This window comes from Vipera berus, assembly GCF_964194415.1.
Source record: "Vipera berus genome assembly, chromosome: 10".
Lineage (NCBI taxonomy): Eukaryota > Metazoa > Chordata > Lepidosauria > Squamata > Viperidae > Vipera > Vipera berus.
Window position 1 is genome coordinate 18,898,889 of NC_138213.1, and position 27,428 is coordinate 18,926,316.

At 47.5% G+C, this 27,428-nt stretch overlaps 1 protein-coding gene across 2 annotated transcripts in view; it reads left to right on the forward strand.

Annotated features, from left to right (window-relative positions):
* Positions 1–21,620: 21,620 nt before the first annotated feature.
* The window catches only part of BCAR1 (BCAR1 scaffold protein, Cas family member), a 58,332-nt gene continuing 52,524 nt past the window's right edge, over positions 21,621–27,428 (forward strand). For both annotated transcript variants that reach the window (XM_081335783.1, XM_081335784.1), the window contains exon 1: positions 21,621–21,776. In XM_081335783.1, the coding sequence (XP_081191909.1) occupies positions 21,765–21,776 (12 nt within the window). In that variant the 5' untranslated portion in view covers positions 21,621–21,764. The remainder of the gene's footprint in view (positions 21,777–27,428) is intronic.

The following is a 27,428-nucleotide window of genomic DNA, read 5'->3' on the forward strand; positions in this document are numbered from 1 at the left end:
CTCTGAGATCCCTCTCACAGTTACTACTATTGAGCAAGGTACCACCTATACTATACCTGTGCATTTGATTTTTCCTGCCTACATGTAGAACCTTACTTTTTTCACCATTGAATTTCATTTTGTTAGATAGCGCCCAGTGTTCGAGTCTGTTCATCACTTTTTTCCTTTTTTTTTCTGGTCATCAAGCTTTTGACCCCTTGCTAGGTGACTGGTGGTCCTCGGATGTTGCCCTATCCTAAAAGTGGTACCATGGGTGAAAAGGTTGAAAAGCCCTGGACTAGAGGACCCCCAAGGTCCCTTCCACCTCTATTCTGATTGAACTAAACCTATACACAACATGTTTTAAAAATGATAGGCATAAGCGAAAAGCTAAGCCCGCTATACCACCCATCTGTTCTCCAGAAAGGTCCCACTATCTCTGCCTTACGAGCTGAAGCAAGTAAATGTTCTGGACACAGAAGCCGAATTTCTCTGCTCATAAAACCAGAACTTGCAACGTCAATCCCTGAGCCAGGAGCCCCAACGGCACCCATCCCACTTTCAAAAATCTTAAAGCTCTCGTTAGCACTGAGTTTCCACAAATCTCATCGAATATAGCAGTACAGGTAATCCTCGACTTACAACAGCTCGTTTAGTCACCGTTCAAAGTTACAACGGCACTGAAAAAAAGTAACGTATGACTGTTTTTCACACTTACAACCGTTGCAGCCACCCCAGGCTCACGTGATCAAAATTCAGACCCTTTTGGCAACTGACTCATATTTATGACAGTCGCTGGGTCCCGGGGTCAAGTGATCCCCTTTTGTGACCTTCTGAGAAGCAACGTCAATGGGGAAGCCAGATTCACTTAACAGCCGTTTTACAAACTTAATAATCGCAGTGATTCACTTAACGAGAGTGGCGAAAAGGTCACAAAATGGCGCAAAACTCACTGAACAAGTGTCTTGCTTAGCAGCAGAAATGTTGGGGCTCAGTTGGGGTTGTAAGTCGAGGACTTTCTGTATTGCACTGGGCCGCTTTTAAGGCAGATCAGGTCATCCTTGGCCCGCTGTAAGTCAGCCACAGCTGGCTGAGAGAGCCCGTTGCACGAGGCCCCGTCATGTCCGTACGATGAGAGTGTTGTCTGGAGCGTGTCGCTAATTTTGTTTTGATAAACATCCTTGCGTGGTTAGCCTGAGGCAAGCTGATCTCTTGACATCAGAGAGATGGTGCCACTCCTCAGCCACACCTGGCTGTCATTCAGAGGCTGTATCAAACTGCCTGATGAATGCACTATTAAAAACAACAGGGGGTGTTGTAAGCCAGGCGTCTGCAACCTTGACAACTTTAAGACTTGTGGACTTCAGCTCCCAGAATTCCTCAGCCAGCTGGCTGAGGAATTCTGGGAGCTGAAGTCCACAAGTCTTAAAGTTGTCAAGGTTGCAGACACCTGTTGTAAGCAAAACATTTATAAGAAAAGGCCTACTATTTATCTAATTGTAACAAGGAAAATAAGAGTATTAGGATTAGAATCTTGGACACCTTGGGAATTAAGTGCTATTTAAAACAAAAAGTTCCTTTCTCACCAAGCTAAGTGCAATTGGGGGGAAATGAACAGGTGTACATTTCCATACTCTAAAAACAGCTCACTCTTTACTCAATCTCTTTTGAAAAGGGAATTTAAGAACACCTCCAGCGAGCACAGGGTTGGTGCAATCAATTCTTCCTCTGTTGAAGAGGCTGTCATTTTCCGCTTGAATACAGCATCTGTCAGGGCCTTGGAGGAAATTGTATTTCTGTGGATTCAGCACAGAAAAGGAGGTATTTTGAAAACTTCTTATGGTCTGACAATCATTGTATAATATTTGGAATAAGCATTTCCCGTATGTTAGCCTTGTGCTTTGTGTTGAAGATGGCGAAATAATACAATACTTTTCTATAAAGTTACAAGGGTCTGTGGAGATTCTCAGGGGTCCAGGTCATAGTCGTCTGAAAAGTGCTTTTTCAAAAGTAGACTGTTTTTCCCTTGAGGAAGAAGATGTTTCTCTTCTCATCCAGGAAGCTTCATCGGTTTCAACAGGATGGTAGGAGAATTGTATTCCTTTGTAGTCATCTGGTTGTTAGCACTCTCTCTGAGAGCTGTTAAGGCCACTTGGGGGTTTATCTATGCCCTCAGGGTTCTCTGAATCAGGGTGCAATTGGTTGTGGAATAATCTTGGAACTGCTGAAAGGGCTGCGTTGTAACCTGGAGATAGGTGCTGTCTTATCCCTCCCTCTCTGTTGAGAAAGAGGTGTTCCGTTCTAAAAAGATGGATTCTTTTACCCCTCTTTCAAACCAATGGTCCTCTCTATCCAAAATGTGGACCTTGAGTTACAAGCTGAACTTTAGTTCAACTAAAACTAACTTTGCAAGTTGGATTTCAGAGTCACAAGTTGAACGTTACTTGGTAAAAATAAATGAATGTTTAGCATGACATCTGGATGTTATTTAGCCATCAAACTGGTGACTGACTGTAGAAAAGCGAGAGACGGTACCCATGTAGAAAAGCTAGCTTTATTCATTAAGTAAAACTTTGGCCACAGCAAAATGTGGGGTTCGGAGCCCTCTATATCTGGATCTCCTCTCCATCCTTCCTAAACAATTATTCTTTAAAACAGAATCTGCATTTCTGAAATACTGTTTTGCCTCTGTATTAGCCATGGAATGGGGTGAATGAATTTATTTGGACAAGGAAGTAGGCATCTTGCTTCCATCTTTTTTATCAATTCCAAAGTTTGCTATGAAGTTTCCCAGCCTTTTGGTTCATCTCTGTGCAAATGGAATGCAGTTGTCTGCTCTGCCTTGATAAAGTTCACAAGGTATGGTCAAAAAAGTCAAGATGGCGCCCATGATTGTACAATTGCAGTTCTGTCCTTTTTTATGTGCAGCACAAAAAACCCCAAAGACAGAGTCTTGATTGCATTGTTATAGCCAGTCTGATTTTTTTTTAAATCACACCCTGTGGATCTGCCTGATTTTTCTTGATTTTTTTATATCCTCATTATTCGAATTTGTTCTCATCCAATTCAGAGGGTTGGATTTGATGGCTTAAATGTTCTGTTCTCTTCCCTGATTCTTGGCATATTTTCCTAATATAGAATAAGCTAAAATGAGAATCAAAAAGTACATTTTGCTGATATGCTCCAGAGTGATCTATTTGTTCCTGCTGTCTCCTGCCTGCATTGTTAATGCAGCTTTAAATTAGGACACAAATCCCTTCTCTGAACTTATTTCAGCATTAAACTCAACCGGTGACCTGGTTTTTGGTATCTGGCAGATGCAGAACCTAATCAAAGCTACCAGTTGGCACACATTCATAATTGCCTGTGACTGCAACTCAATTGTGGCCATGCATTTTCTCCTTTCAGTTAAGGTCTGGAAATATATTATTTTCAAATATTTATGAATGGATGAACGATACTGTTTGCAAGTTGAAACAAAAAGAAATCTTATATCGTAAACAGGCATCTGGAATGGATTTATCTTAGCACCGCTTTATAAAGTCTTAGTAAGACCAAACTTAGAATACTGCATCCAGTTTGGTCACCATTTTATTAAAAAAGATGTTGAGGCTCTGAGTGCAGAGAAAAGCAATAAAGATGATTAAGAGACTGGAGGCTAAAACATATAAAGAACAGTTGCTGGAATTGGGTATGTCTAGTCAAATGAAGAGAAGGACTGGGAGGACTTAATAGCAGTGTTCCAATATCTAAGGGGTTGCCACAAAGAAGATCTATTCTCCAAAGCACCTGAAAGCAGGACAAGAAGCAACGGATGGAAACTAATTAAGGAGAGAAGCAACCTGAAATTAAAGAGGAACTTCCTAACAGTGAGAACAATTAACCAGTGGAACAGCTTGCCTTCAAAAGTTGTGGGTGCTCCATCACAACTCAAATCTTGCTTCACCCTTCTTAACAATTGTGTCAAACTCATTGACAGGTTATTTCTACATATATTTGCATGTCAATTTGCTCCATATCCCCAATGTTAGCAAATACTTGACCAAGGTATTCAATCCATCTACTTGCACTAATTTTTCACTTCTACTCTATCACCTGCTGTTTTTTCCCCCAGCAACCAGTTAACACAGTTGCCTCCTTTGCAAACTTTTTTTTAGTATTTTGATTACTTCTGCAGTTATCTCGTTGCAAAATACAGAGAAGTGCAAATATTAAACAAAAATTAGATTTGCGCAATTAGTTCAAGAATGAAGGGAAAAATGTATTGAGATGCTAACTAAATTAATTTCTGCCTCATCCCTAGCAATGATCACCCTGGAATTACCATTTATTTAAACGGTGAGATAAATTTACTACATTGCCATTTTTTTAAACAGTTATTTGGGGAGTAAGGTTGCCTGTCTTAGGCAGATACAGGGGAGATATAGGATGTTATTTATTATACATTTTATAGAAGTTACAATTGATTATGGGGTGTTTTTTTATTTTGTAAGGCAATTTATTGTATTGTACAGTATATAACACATTTCAATGTGCAAGGAACCTGCTTTGAAGTGGCAGAAAGTGTTGTATTTAATAGTAAATGCAGTTTGTGACCAGCAAGTAGAAAAGTAAATATAAAGTAGAATAAAATGCAAACATTATATACATAAAGAAAAAAAATAGTAAAAAAGAGATAAAACTGTAGAATAAAAGAACTGATAACAAAGTATAAGCAATATCAGAGTATAAATAATATTTTCCTTCTGAGTATTTTTTTCTTCTGTTCAATCGTATCCAATTCTCAGAGGTTGCTTGACTAAATCCCTACAATTTTCTTGCATTGACAATTTTTTTTCAAGAAGTGTTTTGCCACTGCATCGTTCCTAGGACTGAGAAACAGTGACTGGTCCAAAGTCACCCAGCAGGCCTTGTGCTCAACATCAGACTAGAACTCACTGTTTCCTGGTTTCCAGTCTGGTGCCTTAACTGCTAAGTCCTCTTTAACTGAGAGAAAACGTGTAAGGTTTCCCCTGTCCAGTTGTGTCTGACTTTGGGGGGGGGTGTTGCTTATCTCCGTTTGTTAGCTGAGGAAGCCAGCATTGTCTGAAGACATTTCTGTGGTCATTTGGCCAGCATGACTATATGCTGATGAAGGGATTTTATTATGTTTAAGGTTGACGTTAGTAATATTGATATTAGTAGTGATACTTTGTAATCATATATATCTATCTATATATATGATTACAACTATGAACTATGGTGCTGGAGAAGACTCCTGCGAGTCCCTTGGACTGCAAGGCGATCAAACCAGTCAGTCCTAGAGGAGATCAACCCTGACTGCTCTTTAGAAGGCCAGATCCTGAAGCTAAAACTCAAATACTTTGGCCGCCTAATGAGAAGGAAGGACTCACTGGAGAAGAGCCTAATGCTGGGAAAGGTTGAGGGCAATAGAAGAAGGGGACGACAGAGAACGAGGTGGCTGGATGGAGTCACTGAAGCGGCAGGCGTGAGCTTAAATGGACTCCAAAAGATGGTAGAGGACAGGAAGGCCTGGAGGAACGTTGTCCATGGGGGTCGCGATGGGTCGGACACGACTTCGCAACTAACAACAATATATATATCTATGTGCAAGCAGCTTTGTAGGTGCTTTATATGGGGAAATTAGTTATATAAAAGCAAATGTTTCATGCTTTAGGTACAGGGGATTGCTTACATGAAAAGAGCATGGTGAGGGAACGGGGGGAAAGGAGTTGTGGTGGAACCTGGGTCGCTGTGTATGAGTCATCATCTAGGAATTATTTTTCTGTACCTTTGGGTTCCTAGTACCAAGACCGGATCTCTTTGTTCTGGAAAGGTATAAAAGGTGGAAGACATCTTTCCTGGTTGTTGCCTTCATCTCTCTACCAGCCACGAAGAGGGATGTGGCCACCCAACTCTTATTTTGATCAAAATAAAAGTTGTTTGCTTGCTGAAACCTCGGCTCAGGAGTTCCTTTTGGCTCTTTTAAATTCCTGAGTAATGCTGGGGCAATTGTGAGGCAACGTGTAAAACCTTACACTGAGATGCACAGAATGCTGTTTGCCTTCCCAACAGAGTGGTTCCTATTGATCTACTTGCATTTGCATGCTTTCAGACTGCTAGGTGGGCAGGAGCTGGAGCAGGAACGGGAACTCACCCCGTCAAGCAGTGCTTGGGTCTCAAACCCAGGCTGGCAGCTGACAAGCTGAGTGTCTTTAAAACCGCTGAGCCTTTGCATCCCATTTACCTAAGGTAGCAGCCAATTAAAAAAACCTAGCCACGTTATCTGGGTAGGAAAAAAAGGCCCCTAATCAACCATGTTCAGACCCATCTCAATAGATTTTTTTTTTAGCTGGCAGTTGAGGGGCACCAAGCATCTCCTCAGGCCCAGGAGGCTGATAAATAGGGGGTTGGACTAGAAGACCTCTAAGGTCCTTCCCGACTCTGTTATTCTGTTTCCCAGAATTTACACAGATTGGCATTTGGGAGTTTCCCAGCTCAGATGTTTTCCATCCTGGCCGTTGGCAGGAAACGTTAACGTGCTGGACAATATTTTGAAAACAGGAACACAGAACACGGGCCGTCTCTGCTCCCCTCTTGCACTTTGATGCCAGACAGGGAGACTCTGTTGATGCTCCCTTTTGATGCTCCTGTCCTCCTGGCCTTTCGCTTCAAACTTAGCTTCTTTTCTGCTGATGCCAGCCGGACTGAATGGATTCCTTTGGGCAGCAGCCAAGTAGCATAAACCAAAGCCCTTGACCCAAAGTGGCTTGCATCGGTGAGAAAACTCAGAAAAGCAAAGGAAAGATTGCTTGTGAACAAACTGGAATCGGTATCTCCCTTGGATACAGCCAGCCAACCAACGAAGACGCCCAGGCATCCCAGAATATTTCCAACAGCTGTAGCAAACAGCCTTTTCTCCAGAAAATGAGGGTGGTAGAGGATGGAGTGGGGTGGGGGGTGGGATGACCTTTGGGCTAGAGTCAAAAAGGCTTTCTTAAGGCAGTCCCCATTTCAAGAAGACAAGCCTTCTCATCGACTCTAAAGGTGAACCTGGCATCTCAGGGTGATGGGGGCTGGACTAGAAGACCTCCAAGGTCCCTTTCTAGCCCTATGGTTCTGTGTTAGCAGGCAGCAACTGGTGCATGTGCCCTATTTCCAAATTTCCAATTCCTCCCCCCCCCCCCTACACACACACCCTTGAGTAAAGATTTTGGTCCACTCTTCCTGAAGCTGCACCCTTAGACAACTGTTTAGGGCAGTGTTTCTCAGCCTTGTCAAGTTTGAAGATGGGTGGACTTCAACTCCCAGAATTCTCCAGCCAGCATAGCTGGGAGTTTATTTATTTATTTATTTATTTATTTGATTTGTATACCGCCCTTCTCCCTAAGGACTCAGGGCGGTGAACAGTGACATAAATATCAAATGCACAAATACAGATATTGAAAACATTAATGTAGAAGATAAGTTACCTTAAAACAATAATTACAACAGAACCCGTCAGACCAGAACGGATTGCTTAAACAGATATGTTTTTAGGTCGCGTCGGAAGGAGCGAAGGTCGGGAGCCATCTGGAGCTCAACCGGTAAACGGTTCCATAGGTCAGGTGCGCCCACAGAGAACGCCCTCCCCCTGGGAGCCACCAGACGGCATTCTCCGAACGGCGGAACCCTTAGGAGGCCCTCTCTGTGGGAGCGCACTGGACGGAGGGACGTTGATGCTGGCAGCAGGTGGTTCCTAAGGTACTCCGGACCCATGCCATGTAGGGCTTTGAAAACCATTACCAGCACCTTGAATCTTACCCGGAGGACAACTGGGAGCCAATGCAGCTCACGGAGTAGAGGTGTAACATGGGAGTATCGGGAGACTCCCAACACAACTCTCGCGGCTGCATTCTGTACCAGTTGGAGCCTCCGAGTGGTCCTCAAGGGCAGCCCCATGTAAAGAGCATTGCAGTAGTCTAAATGAGAGGTCACGAGTGCATGAGTGACCGTACGTAGGGAATCCCGGTCTAGATAGGGCCGTAATTGGCGCACCAGGCGAACCTGGGCAAAGGCTCCCCTAGTCACAGCTGTTATGTGGTCTTCCAAGGAAAGCTGTGAATCTAGGAGGACTCCCAAGTTGCGAGCCCTATCTGTGGGGGGTAATAACTCACCCCCTATAGAAAGAGATGGAATGTTCTGAATATCCCGAGATGCCAGTACGTACAGCCACTCAGTCTTGTCAGGGTTGAGTTGAAGCCTGTTCCTCCCCATCCAGACCCGAACTGCTTCCCCTCCTCTTCTTTGTGGCAGCCCCTCAAATACTGGAATACTGCTATCATGTCCCCCCTAGTCCTTCTTTTCTTTAGACTGGCCATACCCAACTCCTGCAACTGTTCTTCATAGGTTTTTTGTCTCCAGACCTTTAATCATCTCAGTTGCTCTTCTCTGCACTTTTCCCAAAGTCTCAACATCTTTTTTATAATGTGGTGACCAAAACCGGATATAGTAGTTCAGGTGTGGTGAAGGGCATGAAGGACATGCAGCCTTCGCTTGGGGACTAATGGGGCAGGATCCCCCTCCCCAGTTAAGCAAAGGTGTGAAGTTATTCAGAACTTTACTTCCAAGCTGGAAGCCCCTTCCTCCTCCCCCATCCAGCCAGGCAGCTGCCCCACAGGATGAGACCCACTGAGGTCCTTGAATCCTTTGCATTGTGACTGTGCTGTATTTCTCTCCGGAAAGATGTGGCTCCAATCAGACCCACGTTTGGTGGTGCAGCCCAGAGGAGCAGAGAAGTGTCACAGATGGGGGCCTTCACCAACCTTCAGCCATCACAGGCGATTCCACCTTGGTTCGCTTGAAAGCAAACTATAAGATTCTTGTAGTGGCTCCTTTTACTACTGGATCGAAATGAGGAAAGGTGGATCCACATTACATAAATCTCAGCCCCTATATACTTTCGAGGGACGCGGTGGCTCAGTGGGTTAGGACGCTGAGCTTGTCGATCAGAAGATCGGCAGTTTGGCGGGTCGAATCCCGAGTGCCGTGTAGCAGAGCCTGTTACTCATCACAGCTTCTGCCAACCTAGCAGTTCGAAAGCACGTAAAAAAATGCAAGTAGAAAAATAGGGACCACTACGGTGGGAAGGTAACAGTGTTCCGTGCGCCTTTGGCGTCTAGTCATGCCGGCCACATGACCACGGAGACGTCCTCGGACAAGCGCTCCCTCTTCGGCTTTGAAACGGAGATGAGCACCGGCCCCTAGAGTTGGAAACGACTAGCACGCATGTGCGGGGGAACCTTTACCTTTACCTTTTTATATACTTTCACTTTTAGGTCACCCTTGGGCTTTTGCCATTCTCATAACATCTAATCCCCTTCCCTGGTCAGGAGTTGTAGGCAACTGTAGCCCGGATTAGGGAAACTCCTCCGAGGCGCTGAAGGTGTGAGATACTTCACATTTAGGGAGTTTTGCCCCGTTTTATGAGCTTCCTTGCCACAGTTGTTAAGTGAATCGCTGCTATTGTTAAATCAGTCACATGGTTGTTACGCGGATCTGGCTTCCCATTGACCCTGCTTGCTGGAAGGTCACAGAAGGGGGGGTCATGTGACCCCGGGACACTGCAACGGTCATAAATATGAATTGGTCGCCAAGCATCTGAATTTAGACCCTATGACCACGGGGGGGGGGGGGACGGGATGTGCAATGGCCGTAAGTGTGAAGAAAGATCATGAATCACTTTTTTTTTCAGTGCCGTTGTAACTCTGAATGGTCACTAAACAAATGGTTGTGAGATTGAGGACTCCTTCTTCTTCCTGTCCTTCCTACAGGGGCTTGGGGGAATTCTGTGTGACTGGAAGGCCCCTATCCTGTCACCCGTAATCCTGCTCTTTGTTGGAGAATACATATGTCCATTCCCTCAGTTGCTCATCCTATAATTTAGCACGTGGTTCTTAGGTGCTCAGTTAAGACAGCTGATTGTTCCCTCAGGGCAGCACAAGGCCTCCTATGAAATGGTTCTCCTTTGCTCTCCCAGGGAAGGCCACCAATGTTCTTGCACTTCGTCCACCAAACGCCCCTATGGTGGTGGGGGGATGGTAATCAATGAAACAATTGTCCCCATTCCTGCTTTTTTGCCAATCCCCCCCACCTCCCAGCGCCTGGGACGGGCCTCATGCAGTTTAGCAGCTGCTTCCTGCCCTCCGCAGAGAAGGGCAAGTGGTGATGGGGGAGCTCTGAAGAGCAGCCCCCTCCCCTCTCAATTACCCGATCCATTGTCTTTCAGGGTCAGATCTTCCCTTCTGGCTTTGTAATTTTGATTGTCTTCCTGTGGGCATGCTGGAATGAGGCCCAGCATTGCCAAGTTATAAAAGAATGCGCTATTCTGAAACCTGGGTTCACGTGCACGCATGCCCACCGCCTTTCACAGAAAGTCAGGAGTCTGTTAGCACCTTTGCCAAGGGTTTTATTCATGGATGTGTGGAGGGAGCTTTCGTGACAGGTGAGCTGCAGGTCGTGCAAAGCTTCTGCCTTCTCATAAAAGTAAGGAACGGAAAAGGTGCTAATGCGTTCCTGACTCCTTGGCACACACGTGGCAACTTTAAGACTGCTGGATTTCAACTCCCAGAATTCCCCTAGCCAGCCATGCTGGCTGGAGAATTCTGGGAGTTGAAGTCCACAGGTCTTAAGGTTGCCCAGGCTGGAGGCCCCTGCTGTAGATTAACTAAACTCCTCCTGCACAGTCTGTTCGGTCAACCTAAAATGGTTTGAGCTACTTTTTCACATGCGTGACTCATGTTCTGTTTATCATCCTTCACAAGCCCTAAAAAAAAAAATCCCCCAAGGCATGTTCCTGGATATTACAGATTTTCACCTTGTAGTCTGCTTGAAGCATTTTGCAACGGTTGAACATTGTTGCCTTACTTTTTTGCCCCCCTATTCGGGGAGTTTAATTTTGATTCTGAATCTTCAGGAGACACCACTTCCGTCCGTTTCCCTTGTTTCTGGAGAGCAGGAAGGTGGGTTTCCATTTACTGTTCTCCCACCGTGGTTATTTTTCGCTCTTTCCTCTTTTAAAAGTTCCAGTGTTGATCTTTTTAAATTATCGGCACATTACGATCTCTTTCCCCCTCCAGTCAAGTTTAATCTTTATTTTAAATGGATCGCTTAAAATGCTAATGTTTCATTTAAGCTCTGTGGCTTGTTAGGATTTATATGATACTAAAAGCGGAACAATCTTGATTAATGCAGCGGTTGGAACGAGGGTCGCAGACTCTCGATTTTGCCACCTCTGAGAAAGGCAGCGAATCGGTGATCAGGAGAAGAAAGCGCTTAGAAATACTGGGGTACTAATGGCGTGATAGATCGTACTCAACTTATTTTGTTAATTTAGGTTTGCTGCATCAGCCGCAATTGGGTGTGTCCACAGTGCCATAAATCATGATTTCCAAAGCACAGAGGTTAAGCCTTCCTAACATGTTAGGCTAGAAACAAACTAGGAAACCTCATGATGGGTTAATTCACTGTGAGAAATCCACCTAAGATGCTGGTCTGTGCTTTCAAAATGGTTTGTTGCTCTCCTAAGCTGGAATTCTATCCTCTGTCTGAATGCGAGTTTTCTTTCTTTTCTTTCTTTCCTTCCTTTCTTTCTTTCTTTCTTTCTTTCTTTCTTTCTTTCTTTCTTTCTTTCTTTCTTTCTTTCTTTCTTTCTTTCTTTCTTTCTTTCTTTCTTTCTTTCTTTCTTTCTTTCTTTCTTTCTTTCTTTCTTTCTTTCTTTCTTTCTTTCTTTTTCTTTCTTTCTTTCTTTCTTTCTTTCTTTCTTTCTTTCTTTCTTTCTTTCTTTCTTTCTTTTCCTCTCTTTCTCTTTCTTTCTTTCTTTCTTTCTCTCTTTCCCTTTTTCTTTCTTTCTTTCTTTCTTTCTTTCTTTCTTTCTTTCTTTCTTTCTTTCTTTCTTTCTTCTTTCTTTTTCTTTCCTCTCTCTCACTCTCTGTGTCTCCCGCCCCTTCTCTTTCTTTTTCTCCTCTTTCGCTCTGTCTGTCCCTTTCTCTTTCTCCCCCCCCCTCTCTCTCTGTGTTACAATGCAGTATTGCAGGCTAACTCTGTCCACAGCCAGGAGTTCGATCCTGACAAGGCTCAAGATTGACTCAGCCTTCCAACTTTCCAAGGTCAGCAAAATGAGGTCCCAGATTGTTGGGGGCAAGAGGCTGATTCTGTCAATGGCTTTGAGAGGGCTGTAAAGCACTGTGCAGTGGTACATACATCTAAGTGATATTGATATGTTGACATGTTACAGGAACTCAAAAGTTGCCTTTGCATGTTGGGTGAACCAGATCACCAAGACAAGACAAAATAAGGTTGTTTTGGCCACTGCAGATGAAACAAACAGAGCACTTCCATGTTGCTGAAAGGAGTTCAGTGCTGGGAAAGTTACATATTTTTTGGCACTCTGTCTTCTTTCTGAGCAGAGACAGAGTCACTATGGAATTTTTTCTTCCGTGCTTTCTGACTTTTTCTTGTTAGCTTCTTAGTGTCACTGGGCCAGGCCAGTTAATTATTGCAAAATTGCTTTGGCAGTCAAGTTTGGTTAAACTATCTTCTTTCCCATAAACAGGATCCAAGATGCAGTAATCCTCCTCTGGGGTTCAAACCACAAATTTTACCTGGCAACTCGGGGGGAGGGGGCGCAACAGGGAGGGTACCTGCCTCAAGATGACATCATGCAGGTGACATCATATGATCCGGCACCTGTGGCTGGCCGCTGATTCAGTTTGGCTTCTGGATTTGCCCAGTGTATGGAATCATAAGCTCGTGAAATGGGCTGGATTCACTCAGTCTGCTAAACCACAATAAAACTTAACCCAGGTTAGAACCGATCCAACTTGATAAGCTGAGCGAAGGCAGCTTACTGGATTTTTACTGGCCTAGTTAAGGGCTTGCTCATTTATTATTTGTATATAATTTAAATGTCTTGGTCAGCCTACCCACCAACTTTTCTCAGGGTGGAGAACCGAAATACTGCATTAAAAAACCACATGAAAACTTTGCTCTTTAATTCTCTTCCTGCATCGCCCCAAATGAATCGGCTCAAAGGCATGGCAAAGTTGTGACCAATTCTGCCTTGACTGATTCCTACCTTTGTTTTTCTCTTCAAAGGATGGACTCAGATTAGAAGGGATGCTATTGAGCAGGAGCCGTAGGAGTTTTAGTCTCTTTCTTCGAATTCACCGCTTATAATGGGTGCCAACATTTATGGAAATCTAGGTAGAAATGCGCAAACTGCCCAATTGTTTCCCTGGAAGGAAATTAAATTTCATCTACCAGTGTTTTGGCCCAAGAGTGCAGAGAGAATAAATGAATGACAAAACTTCAAGAAATAGGCTCTTTTTTTTAACCCTAAAGCGGGGGTAGGCAACGTTGGCTCTTTTATGACTCATGGACTTCAACTCCCAGAATTCCTGAGCCAGCATGGCTCAGTATGGAAACCTCTCCCTTTTCCCTCAGCGTGGCTGGCTCAAGAATTCTGGGAGTTGAAGTCCATGAGTCATAAAAGAGCCAACGTTGCCTACCCCTGGCCTAAAGCATCCAGGAAATCTCAAGGTGTTTATTTTTCATCTCCTGCTTACAGTACGTACAGATCGTCCTTGACGTATGACCACAACTGAGCTGAAAATTTCCGTTGTTAAGTGAGTTTTGCCCCATTGTACAACCTTTCTTGCCACAGGTGTTAAGTGAGTCACTGCAGTTGATAAGTTAGTAATACGGTTGTTAAGTGAATCTGCTTTCCCCATTGACTTTGCTTGTCGGAAGATCGTAAGAGGGGATCACGTGACCTTGGGACCCAGCAACCGTCAAAAATATGAACCAGTTGCTGAGCGTCTGAATTTTGATCATGTGACTATGGGGATGCTAAAGGTCGTAAGTGTGAAAAACGGTCATGTCACTTTTTTTAGTGCCACTGTAACTTTTTAACGGTCATTAAGTGAACTGGTGTAAATCGAGGACTACCTGTATTTAATTCTCAGAGCACCAGTAACAGAATAAGAGGTGGAAGGGACCTTGGAGGTCTTCTAGTCCAGCCCCCTGCTTGTTGTGATTCAGGGTCAGCCTGTGGGTTCGGCAGTTGGGTCGGATGACTCGGATGACTCAGATGAGGGGGAGGAGGGGGGTGTTGAAGAAGAACTTGCTGATGATGGCTTGGAGGCTCCGCAGAGCCCCCAGCCAGGCCCCTCTTACTTGGTGGAGACCCAGCTGTGCGAGCCCGACAGTGTGGATGAAGATGACCCACAGCTGGCCCTGTTCAAGGACGCCCGACGCAGGAGGCAGTCAAGTAGGAGCAAGCAGAGAAAGGCTGTGGGACTTCTCGGAAGGAGGCAAAGGGAGGCCACGCCCTGAACTCTTATAAAGGGAGTGTTTGGGGGAGGGCTGGTTTGCTGAAAGCAACCGCTCCGATAGAGGATCAAAGCTCCGGTATCTTGTTTCATGTTTTGTTGTTTGTTTGTGTAATAAATTTGGCAGACGTATTCCAGCCTCTGCCGTTTGTACAGGGGTTGCCTTTCTGCAAGGCCGGTAGCGGGCTGGTACAGAACACTGCTCAAGCAGGAGACCCTATGCCATTTCTGACAAGTATCTGTCTGGTCTCTTCTTAAAAACCTCCAGTGATGAAGCACCCACAACCTATGGTGGCAAGCTGTTCCACTGGTTAATTGTCCTCACTGTTTCTCCCTATTCTCTCCTTGTTTAGTTCCCATCCATTGTTCCAGCCAGTAGCACATAGTTTGGGCAGCTCTGTGACTTTAAAGGGATGTTTAAAGACACCAGCCTATTCCTACTGGTCTCCCAAAAAGTAGTTTTCTACATGGATATCTACTTCCGGAACTAATCCTGTGGGTTATGACGGGCTTCTTCTTCCAAATATTTTCTTCCCACTGAACAAAAATGACTTGACAAATTTAGTGTCAAACAAGTTGCCAGTTAAAAATTTAAGTTTCAAGCCTTGGTTGCACACCAGCCAGCATGGTTTGGGGGTTTGCACACCCAACCTGGGAGAAGTGCATCCAACATCTGATTTATTTATTTTTTAAAAAAACCTCTTCAAGTTGCCAAATGGATTCCATCTTGGAAATATAATTCTAGCTCTGGTATCTATGATGCTTCTGCAATTTGCAATTAGCTACAATTTGCAAGTCACACTTGTCAGCTGGAGGTTAAAATCTGGAGTAGTATTTTTCCATCATCTCATTTCACAATTTTGGTCCCTGTTGAGAGAAAAATGCAGAAAATGTGTATTTCTGTGGTGAAATTAAAGCAGGAGTTTCTGCTAATTCTCCTGGCACAAGGCTGAGGTAATTTTGCCTGCCAAAGGCTTTATGTGGTGGCTATTCTTGGTCTGTTCTGTTTGAACGCCTTATGGCAAACCATCTTTCAGTCACAATGGGAGAAACAAGGCCAACTCAGGCCAAACCTCTGTCAACCCACAAAAGTCTGGCCTGGAACCCTGAATGTAACCCTCAGGTTTGTTCTCGACTTGGCTGCATCAACGTGAAGGCATCAGAATGGGAAAGTCGAGCTTTTCTTTATATCAGTTTATATTTAGTGATATTTACCCTATTAAGAATCAGCGGGAATGCATTTGTAGAATATTTATTGAAAAATGTAACAACAACAATATTAAACCCAGATAGTAACATAAATATTCTTGGTGAAAAAAATCCTACTTTTTAAAAAAAAAAAACAAATAAAAATCTGTCACAAGAAGAACAGCATTCCTTTTAAATCTTTGCAAATATCTTGAATATCTGACAAATCATTTTGATTTTGCAAAGCCCGGAGCGGATTTTGGTAGAACACCAGGGATCTGTGGGCCATACTTTAAGAAATACTGAGTCAGTCAATCCATCCATCCATCCATCCATCCATCCATCCATCCATCAGATGGAGATGAAAGGGACCTTGGAGGTCTTCCAGTCCAACCCCCTGCTCTAGCAGGAGACCCTATACCATTTCAGACAAGCGGCTGTCCAGGGTCTTCTTAAAAACCTCCAGTGATGGAGAACCCACAACTTCTGAAGGCAAGTCCTTCCACTGGCTGATTGTTTTCACCATTAGGACATTTCTCCTTTGTTCTAAATTTCTTCTCTCCTTGACCGGTCTCCATCCATTGGTTCTTGTCTTGCCTTCAGGCGCTTTGGAGAATAAGATGGCCCCCTCCTCTTCTTTGTGGCAGCCCTTCAAATACTGGAACACTGCAATCATGTCACCCCTGATCCTTCTTTTCCTTAGACTGGCCATACCCAAGTCCTGCAACCGTTCTTCATATGTTTTAGTCTCCAGGCCTTTAATCATCTTAGTTGCTCTTCTCTGCACTTTTTCCAAGGTCTCGACATCTTTTTTGTACAAAAAAAGTCCAGACAAAATCCTCCAGACAATATTTAATCCCTGATACTTGATGGAAGGAAAGAAATCCTGAAGAATCGTAATATGTTCCATGTGCTTTTCCTTGGGAATGAAAACAAGGTTGGCTGCAGGCCTGGAGTCAGACTAAAACGCTCCTAATTAACTCAGACTATGCAAGGCTAGTGTTAATTCAACAAGCATGGGTTCAAAATAGGGTTGGATCCCGGAAAAAAGTTGGATCCCTTTGCAGTGTGTCTAGGAGCCCTCAAATCATGAAGGGAAGAAGAAGAGTTGGGCAACATGCCAGCTAGACCCTCGCCATCTTTCTCCTCACATTGTTCGCAGAGGGACTCCAGAGACCGCAAAGGCCACCCCCCTCTGCGGTTCCTGTTTCCAGTCGTCAATTCCAGTCCTGAAGCGGAGTGGCTTGTAGGAGAGTCCACTTCCCTGAGAGAAAACAATCCTCGTTTGTTGGAGCCCAGCAGTTTTTGCTGGAATGCCTCTCCCCAAACAAGGATCGGGGCTGCCTGACTGAGGTAGCACTGTACTCCTTCAGAGCTCAGCTGAGGGCTGAGAACCCGCGTGGTAGGAGACCCAGCCCAGTCACAGGCTGGGGTGTCCTCAAGAAGAGGTCAAACAAGTCAAGATGGCCACCCCACCATTATTTCATGTGTGTCACTCCCATGTTGTGTCCACCATCTTGAGTCTGTCTATGGCTTTTGGAAAGTTTTCTTTGAAGGTAAACAAGCTTAATTTAAGGCTAAAGCTTTTCAGGGCAGCCTTTCAGTCTCTGATTGCAACATTGCGATGTGTGACTCGCCTGAGGCAGCTTCCTGTGTCTTTAAGAGTACAGGGAAGGGATTGGGGGAGGGGGTGTATTCTTACTACACTGTGGAAAGAGCTCAGAAGGGAGAGAGGAAGAAGGGCCGACCAGCTAACACAGGAGTCTACAAACTTTGCAACTTTAAGACCTGTGGACTTCAACTCCCAGAATTCCTCAACCAGCCATGAGGGCTGAGGAATTCTGGGAGCTGAAGTCCACAAGTCTTAAAAGTGCCAGGTTTGAAGACCCCTGAGCTAGCTGCTAGTGGTGCATTTTAATAAACATGGATAAATTCATCATACATTTATCACTGCAAAGGGAAAGTGATTCAGCAAAGGAACAACCACTGAAGAAATTAAAACTGGTGCTTTTTTCCATTTTTTCCTAGAGTTTGTAATATTTTATCAGATTATAGAATAAAATACAAAAATACAAAAGCAAATATTAGGACACAGTGGGGAGGACAAAGGGGGGGAAAGTGAGGGGGGAGGGAAAAAGAACAGACTCTGTTGCAGTAAAAGGAAGCATTAACATTGAACCTCAACTTTTTACTTTTCCATAATATTATAAACTAGCCATTTCTATAACAACAAATGAATCTAATCAGTAAAACCCAAAATCCACCCCCCCCCTTTTTTTTAGTCATAAAGGACCAAGGTTGCCTACCCCTGGTCTAGGCCAACCTTGGCATCTCTATGATTTGTGGACTTCAACTCCCAGAATTCCTGAGCCAGCATGGCTCAGCTTGGAATCCTCTCCCTTTCCCCTCAGCATGGCTGGCTCAGGAATTCTGGGAGTTGAAGTCCACCAGTCATAAAGCGGCCTAGGCCAGGGGTAGGCCACCTTGGCTCTTTTATGACTTGTGGACTTCAACTCCCAGAATTCCTGAGCCAGCCTGGCTCAGCTTGGAAACCTCTCCCTTTCCCCTCAGCATGGCTGGCTCAGGAATTCTGGGAGTTGAAGTCCACGAGTCATAAAAGAGCCAAGGTTGTCTACCCGTCCTATACAATTTCAGACAAATGGTTGTTCAATCTCTTCTTAAAAATTTCCACTGCTGGATCTTCTGCCTTGAGCAGGGGGTTGGACTAGAAGACCTCCAAGCTCCCTTCCAACCCAATTATTCTATTTTCTACTGCAGAGACTTCAGCTATGCCCCTGAGCATCAACTTGACTCTTAAATTAAATTTGCCTTGACAAATTGCACAATAACAAAGGGAAAACCTGTTCTGCATTTCCAGCAGTAGCACCCAGGTGGCATCTGCAGTCCCTGGTTCTAAAACCGGTTGGGAACTATTTTTCTTTTTTTTTTTTTAAAAAAAAAAGGGGGGGAGTGAGAGTAAAGGGATATCGATAAATATAAAATATGCATTTGTTGGAAACATGTTGAAAAATTAAGAGCAGAGTCAGCTTTGGCTTATTCTTCTGCGCCTTGCAAAGTAGGGGTGGACTGAGGTCACATCTTTTCTGACCACAATTAATTTGGTTCTAGGTGGAGTTCAGCAGAATTATTATTAAGGATGGTGTCACACCCTTGGCCAAGCCAATGGTTTTTTTAAATTAAAACCCTCTTAAATAAAATTAAAAGATCCGCTGGATCCTTCCAGGGGCTCAGCTCCTATTGAGGAACAAGATGCCGTCACCACGTTATCGATCACAAACGGGCCCAAAATGCTGACTCTTTCCTCTTTCCAACACAATCCACATTTCCCCAACTATTTGGGGAACATAAAAAAAACCCACACAAATGCCCCCCTCCCCATTTCCTTGCTGCTGGAAAATAAAATGGTGCAAAAAAGTTATAAAAAGAAAAAAAAAGAAGAAGCAAGCATTGATAACCGGATAGGTCCATGTAGGAAAAGCTCAGATGGCTTTTTCCATTACCCCAAGGTTGTAAAATGAATGCAAAGCAGATTGCTATTAAGCCATGGTTTGTTTTATCCTAGTTAACTGAATAAACCACCATTGGCTGGCTTCACACTGCATGATACCTTCAACTGAGCCCCTGATGGAAGCTTCAGTGGGACAGGTGGGCCTGCCGGACCTCTGGGGAATGGGCCACGTCCTTTTCCCATAAACGGAAACGTGGTCGAGGAAGTCTCCACCCCTGCTGGGCACGGCCTTCTGCTTTTGCCCTACATGTGTGTGTGCCCAACCCAGCAGAACTGATAGAATCTGCTCCAAAGTCCACATGCGATGAGGTGTGTCAGGTTTTCTGCCAATGCCATTTCACAAGGACAGTGCGGCTGGGGGAGCCCGCCCTGCAGAGCATTCGTCTCTGCTTGCAGGGACATGCACAGGGACCACCAGCTTCCAGCCGTCCCAATGCAAACCAGCCCAGCCTTCTCACTCCTCCTGGCCTTTGGGGAGAGGTGCAAGAGAAACCTAGAATTAAAGAGAGATTTCCTGACAGTGAGAACAATTAACCAATGGAACGGCTTGCCTCCAGCAGTTGTGGGTGCTCCATCACTGGGGTTTCCAAGAATGACTGGACAGCCATTTGTCCAGAAAATGGTAGAGAGTCCCCTGCTTGAGCAAGGGGCTGGACTGGAAGACCTCCAAGCTCCCTTCCAGCCCTATAATTTTTATGTTCGACGTAAGAGACCTCTGTGTGAACCTACAACCGTGTCCCATGTGTGGGAATTTGTAAGCATTGTTGCTCTCCCCGTCCAAGTATTGTGCAGCCCGCCACAGTGCCTCCCTTCAGATACAATGGTTCTCAAATCCTGGACAGTGGGGCAGCTACTCTATGAATCATGGGAACTGTAGTCCCAGGGGCCTGGAGACACTCGGTTGGGGAAAGGGGTTCTCAGAAGGGTCGTTTAGACAGACTGCCCACAAGCCTATCTGGACATCTGACCCCAAACATCCTTCGCTCTTCTCGCACCTGTTGGACTCCTCTCCTTCCCTCACCTGTTCCAGAACTCAGTGTCACCCGACGGGCTGCTTGGCTGCAAATCTGGGCCTCTGGCTAGATCCCCAGCCAAGGCTTATTTCCCTGGAAACACCCTGAAAAGCCACATGGGCGCGCCATGCGCCAGTGGGATGCTTCATTCAAAGGGGAGGCTTCTGTGGGGGCAGCCTTGTCTCATAGCCCGACAGCTGCCACCCTTCTTGAACCACAGGAGCCGAAGTGTCTGGGGGAGGCCATGCTCAGGCAGCAGTCCCCACCAGGCGCTTTTTGTCCACCACATTGTGTGACAGGAGCAAAAGTCTGTACAGAAGTCAGGGCCACACAGTTCGGGCTTGCCGTGCGCCACGTAAGTCGGCCGGGTAGCCTGTGTGGGGGAAGTGGCACTGCAAGCGCATGTCTTCATGTTTTACAGGAACGGCGAAGGTGGTGCACACCAGACTGGTGGCTGGATTCGAAATTGAGGACTAGTCAGCACGGAGGCAGATAAAAACTGACCTTCGCAAAGACTTGCAATATTTTTAGGTTACCAGGCATATTTCAAAAATCCTCAGTGCTTCACATGCTCAATCTAGTTGAGCCACACAACCCTGCAGTGCGGTCCAAATTGTTTTGCCCCCTCCGTAGGGAGGAAGACTGGGCTGGAGACCAGACGGCACCCTCAGCGAAAGCCTCCACCTTCAGTTCCACTTCTGGTGTGTGGGGGGGGGGTTTGCTGCTGCTGCCGGGGATGATGGGAGGTGTGATCCAACTTGAGGAGAGCAGCAGCTTGGGGCTGACTCAGGATGCAGGTAGTCCTTGACTTACAACTGTTCATTTAGTGACCGTTCAAAGTTTACAAGGGCTCTGAAAAAAAGCGACCGACGACCGTTTTTTTTACACTTACGACCATTTGCAGCATCCCCACGATCAGAATTCGGACACTTGGCAACTGGCACGTATTTAGGATGGTGTCCCGGGGTCAGGTGATCCCCTTTTGCGACCTTCTGACAAGCCAAGTCAGGGGGGGGGAAGACAGATTCACTTAACAACCGGGTGACTCACTTAACCACAGCTGGGATTCACTCCACAAGCCTGGCCAGAAAGGTCGCAAAACGGGGCAAAGCTCACTTCAACCACGGGAAGGTTGGGGCTCCACGGCGGCAGTAAAGTCGAGGGCTACCGGCGGCTCTTCGCACGCTCGGAGGCAAGCTTCTTCCCTCAGCCCCTCCTGCCCCGGAGGCAGAGCCGGGCAGGCCGGGGACCCCGCCAGCTGCCCGCTCGCTCGGGGCCCGGCCTGGGAAGAGTTTCCTCCTGGCACGGCCGGGCGGGCATCGCCAGCTGCCTCAGACAAGCCGCCTCTGTTTCCCCGCCCGGCCTCGCGACCACAGCGACCCCCGTTGCCGGTGCCAGGCGGAGGCCGCCCCGCCTCGCCCCCCCCCCGGCCGCCCCTCCGCCGGCGCCGCCCCCTTTTCTCCGCGGCAGCCAATGGGGGCGTCGGGGCGGGGCGTCGGGGCTCCGGCTCCCCTTCCTCCTCCTCCTCCTCCTCCTCCTCCTCCCGGGCGCCGCGGGGCTGCCTGGCTGGCTGGCTCTGGCTCGGCCCTGCTGGCTCGCTCGCTCGGCGGCGGCGGCCGGAGCATGCAGTAAGGCGCCCAGCCAGCGGGCACTGCGGCCGCGCCAGGCGCGCGGCACCCCGGGAAGATGAACTACCTGGTGAGTCCCTGCCGGGGGTGGGGCGGGCTGGGGGGAGCCCGAGACGGGGAGCCTGGCCAGACGCGCCCCCCTCCCGCCCGTTCGAAGCCCGGCCCGGCCGCCCGGCTGGCACGACCGCCCGGCTGCCCGGCCCGAGCGCGGGTGGCGCCAAGAGCGAGCTGGCCCGGCCAGGCTCCCCCGTCCTGCCGTCCGCTTTACCTGCGGCCGCTGCCGGCCCCGCGGAAGGCGCGGGAGTCCCGGAGGCGCCGGGCGGGCTGAGCGCTGCGACGTGGACGCCGGTCCGGAGCCGGGACATTTGGGGGGGGGGCGGAGGCGGAGGCGGTCGCTCCGCGGCTTTGGCTTCTCTCTCGCGCCGCCGGGCCGGTCTCGGCGATGCGCGGGCCGGCCTCGAGCTCCGGCTGCCCCGAGCGCTTGGCCGGCCGCCGGAGGGCGAGGAGGAGGCCGGGCCTGGGACGCGGCGGAGCGGGAAGGAAGCAGCCTGGCGCCCGCCTGCTCCGGACTTCTCCTCGGGCGGCGGGCCTGCCGGAGCTCTGGGAGGAAGCGAGGCTGACCCGGACTGGAGCCCCCCGGCAGCCGCGGGGCTGGAAGAGGGAGCGGAGTTGGCGGCTCCTCCTCTCCCCGAAAGTCCGGCCAGGGAAGCGGAGCGGCCGGGTCGCTCCCCCTTCGAGCCATCGGAGCCCAACCAGGCTCCGATCGGGACCTGCTTGTCCCGTTGCCTCCCCAGGCTGCTTGAAGACGGAGACGCGTGCCCGGGCCCGGGCGGCGGGCGCGGGGAGAAGCGGAGCTCTGCCTCTGCCGGGGGGGCGTTGCGGGCCCTGGCTTGCGGAGCGCTAAGCGGGTAGGGGGCTCCTGAAACCTCCCCCCCCTCCCGCCTCCGGGTCTCCGGCTCCACCCGCAGTTCTGGGTCAGATCTGGCCAGCGGAGGGGAAGCCTTGTGGATCGGTTGCTTGGTCTGAAGGGGGGGTGCACGTAGTGTGAAAGACCCCCCCACCTGCCCCCCCCAGCCCCGGGTTGCAGCTCCCTTGGCTGTAAAGCAGGGGTCTTCAAACTTGGCCCTTTTATGACTTGTGGACTTCAACTCCCAGAATTCCTCAGCCAGCTTCGCTGGCTGAGGAATTCTGGGAGTTGAAGTCCACAAGTCATAAAAGAGCCAAGTTTGAAGACCCCCTGCTGTAAAGCCTTGCAGTCTTTTGCACCCCGCTCCTCTTTGCCGAGGGGTGGGGGCGCTTTCGGGGCCCGAATTCTGCTCCGGGGTCGCCTGTGCTGCTAGATAAACCCCCGGGGAGACAAACCTCCAACCACCCACCCCAGTTTATGCTGAGAAAACGTGCAAAGAATGGCAGGATGAGTCTCCGGCAGCTGTGCAAGCGGTTCGCTCGGTGTGGCTGAAACGTTCGCACGTTTCGCCGAGCCATTAAAACGCTTAGCCCGGCTTTCCTGCAGAAGCCGCGGCCAGCCGGGAGAACCGCTCGCTTTTCAGTCCTCCGCCGTGATTTATAACCCCGGCTTGATTCACTCAACAGCCTATAAAGCCCAAACCTAACAAACTTCATCCTGGCGTAGTGGGTGATTCATCGGCTTAGCCTGGATGTTCCTTCGCCTCACATCTATTGCAAGTAACGCAATCCGTTGTGTTGGGGTTGTTGTGTTTTTTTTTTTGGAATTTACCTATTTCGGGGTGGGGGGTGGAGGGTAGGAGTTGCTGAATAACATTTCCTAGCTTGGAGTCCTGTGGGGGATGGGAGGAATTTTCTTTCTGCCTATTCACAGAGGTTTTGTGTGTGTGTGTGTGTGTGTGTGCTTTTTCTGCTGTGGTCTCTAGAATGCAGCATGAATCGCTTGCTTGAGTCTAGAATGCAGCATGAATCGCTTGCTTGAGTCGGCACAAGCCCGTAATGGTGTGCTGGTTTTAGCTGTGGTGTGTGTGTGTGTGTGTGTGTGTGTGTTGGTTTTTTTTTTTTTTTTTGCTGGGCCGCATCTGTTTGTGACTGGATGTGATTTGAGAAGTTAAAAGGCGGAGGAAATGCAAAGCTGGCTATCCCTGCTTCAGATGTGATCCCTGCAAGCACGTTGAAATATCTAGAGGTTTGGGGGCCGGGGGGGGGGGTGTCTCCATGGTGCTTTGACCCTGGACAAAGCGAGATTGTTCAATTGCAAATGCCACTTTTCCTGGCTGACCCCTGCAAAGTGTGCCACAGGAGCAGTTAGCACAAACCCTTGGCTTAATTTCCCTCTGCCTCTCAGGAATGCATGAATGGCCCCAAAACATGATGTTCAATTTTAAGTATCTCTCCAAAATGCAGTTAACCGAATAACAGAGTTGGAAGGGACCTTGGAGGTCTTCTAGTCCAACCCCCTGCTCAGGCAGGAAACCCTGTACCATTTCAGGCAAATGGCTGTCCAGTCTCTTCTTAAAGACTTCCAGTGTTGGAGCATTCACGGCTTCTGGAGGCAGGTTGTTCCACTGGTTAATTGTCCTCACTGTCAGGAAATTTCTCCTTAGTTCTAGGTTGCTTCTCTCCTTGACTAGTTTCCATCCGTTGCTTCTTGTCCTGCTTTCAGGTGCTTTGGAGAATAGCTTGACTCCCTCTTCTTTGGGGCAGCCCCTGAGATACTGGAACCGTGCTATCACACCACCCCTAGTCCTTCTTTTCATTTTGCTTCAGTTACCGTATCCTAATTTTTAACATGGTGAAAAGGGAAATTATTAAACTGAGGGAAGGCTTTTTTCCCTTCAAATTGCATTTTATTAAAATCAATTTCCACCCAAATTCAGGCAGGTTTCTCTTTTTCTAGCTCTGCTCCCTTTATAAAAGCCTGTGTGTTTCAAGGCCGAGCAGGGCCATCAGCTGGAAACTGTGTTCTCTCCTCTTTCAGCGCCAGTCCTGATAGGAGAAATTGAACACATGTGGGAGCCAGTGGGACTTTGATGTAACAGTCGGCAGTGTTTTATGCTCCAGCACTTTGTGCTGACATCAGAGATGTTTGCAATATTTTCTAAATGCATCAGGGGTAACTCGGTTAAATGAGTTATGGAAATTGGTAGGAATCAGCTCCAGAGGAGAGTTGCAATCCCATCACTGGGCTAAAATCCCTAGATTTCCACTGGGATCAAATGTAACTGGCTTCTGTTCCCTTATTCCAATGTTTCTCAGCCTCAGCAAGTTTAAGATGTGTGGAGTTTAGTTCCCAGAATTCCCCAGCCAGCATGGTTAGAAACACTGCTCTGCTAAGCTGCAGAGGTCATAGAAAGCATGGCTGGCTGGGGAATTCTGGGAACTGAAGTCCACACATCTTAAACTTTCTGAGCCTTGTAAACACTGCTCTGCTAAGCTGCAGAGGTCGTAGAAAGCATGGCTGGCTGGGGAATTCTGGGTACTGAAGTCCACACATCTTAAACTTGCTGAGCCTTGGAAACACTGCTCTGCTAAGCTGCAGAGGTCGTAGAAAGCATGGCTGGCTGGGGAATTCTGGGTACTGAAGTCCACACATCTTAAACTTGCTGAGCCTTGGAAACACTGCTCTGCTAAGCTGCAGAGGTCGTAGAAAGCATGGCTGGCTGGGGAATTCTGGGTACTGAAGTCCACACATCTTAAACTTGCTGAGCCTTGGAAAAAGCTGCAGAGGTCATAGAAAGCATGGCTGGCTGGGGAATTCTGGGAACTGAAGTCCGCGTATCTTCAAGTTGCTGAGGCTGAAAAACACTGATCTTCGATGCTAGAGAGGCAGTTGAAAAATCCCAAACAGATTCATTTGGAAGCCCTGCTGCTTTTCCTATACCCCGGTCAGTACATTGTGGATCCCTGCCTTATTAGCTGCCTGATCCACGGGCAGGCTATCCCAAGCTGTCACGCTGTATATTTGCAGAAGGAAACGAACTCTCCTCTGATTTGTGTGTTTGAAGAAGGCTGCCTGCGTCAGGATTGAAGGAGAGAAACTCCACGTCCGTCCGTTGGGCAGGCTTCCTTCTTCACTCTCTTGTGCCAGTTGGTGGCAAATGGCCAGGATTCAACCTCAGCAATCCACGGTGGGTCATTTGATCTATGACGCTCGCTCAGAGCTTTGGTGCCAGGCAGGGATGAAAAACGGTGAGCCTTGAATTGAGAAAGAAGTCTGATGGAATCCAAACCTCACCGAGAATAATACGGAAAGATGTCTACAGAGGTTCTCCGTCATCCAGGTCGTGGTTGTCCCAAAGGTGCTTTTTCAGGAGGCAACTGGACTTTCTCGTTTTTCTTTCAAGAATTTTTGCTTCTCATCCAAGAAGCTTCTTCAGCTCTGACCGGATGGAGGGGAATGGAAGGATTTATACTCCTTGCAGACGGCTGGTCGTGTCCATCCTTTTAGAGAGTGGTTGAAGGCATTTGGAGGTTTATCGGTGTCCTCGGGGTCAGCTGAGTGGTGCAAATGGGTGTGGAGCCTCCTTGGCTGCAGGATGTCTTCTGCCCTGGGTCCCTTCACCGTCCTTCCGTTCCCCACCATCCAGTCAGAGCTGAAGAAGCTTCTTGGCTGAGAAGCAAAACGTTCTTCAAAGAGAAACCAGGAAGTCCAGTTGCCTCTTGAAAAAGCATCTTTGGGTTAATATGGAAAATCCAGAGGTTTTCCTGCACTTAAGTCAGGAAAGCAGAGGAAGCAACCAAGTTTTTCTGTGCAGGTAGTCCTTGGACTTACAACCGTTCGTTTAGCAACTGTTCAGAGTTACGACAGCACTGAAAATAGCGACCTGTGACCATCGCAGCATCTCCACAATTCCATGATCAAAATTTGGAGCCGTGGCAACCAGCACGTATTTGCAGTGGTTGCAACATCCCGGGGTCAAGGTCATTGCCGTTTGTGAGCTTCCCAGCCAGTTTCCGACAATCAAAGTCAATGGGGGGAGCCGGATTTGCTTAACGACCACGTGATTCACTTAACATCTGCAGGGGTTTGCTTAAGAAAATGTGGTAAAAAAAGGGCTTAAAATTTGGTGTGGCTCACTCCACCACCACCTTGCTTAGCAACGGGAATTCTGATCTCAGTTATTCTGAGGGCTACCTGTAACGTGGCCCTTTCCTTCCTGATCTACAGGTGGTCCTTGACTTACAACCATTCATTTAGTGACCATTCAAAGTTAGAACAGCACTGAAAAGAGTGACTTATGACTGTTTTTCACACTTATGAACGTTGCAGCATCCCCCTGGCCACTTGATCAAAATTCAGGCGCTTGGCAACTGGTTCATATATTTTGACCGTTGCCGTGTCCCGGGGTCACATGATCCCCTTTTGCCACCTTCTCAGAAGTAAAGTCAACGGGGAAGCCAGATTCACTTAACAACCGGGTCACTAACTTTAACAACTGCAGTGATTCACTTAACAACAGTGGCAGGAAAGGTTGTGAAATGGGGCAAAACTCATGTTTTACTTAGCAACAGAAATAGGGGAGACATGATAGCAGTATTCCAGTATTTGAGGGGCTGCCGCAAAGAAGAGGGGGTCAACCTGTTCTCCAAAGCACCAGAGGGAAGGACAAGAAACTGACCAAAGAGTTAAGCAACCTGGAATTAAGGAGAAACTTCCTGACAGTGAGGACAATTGACCAGTGGAACAGCTTGCCACCAGAAATCGTGAGCGCTTCATTACTGGAGGTTTTTAAGAAGAGGCTAGCCAGTCACT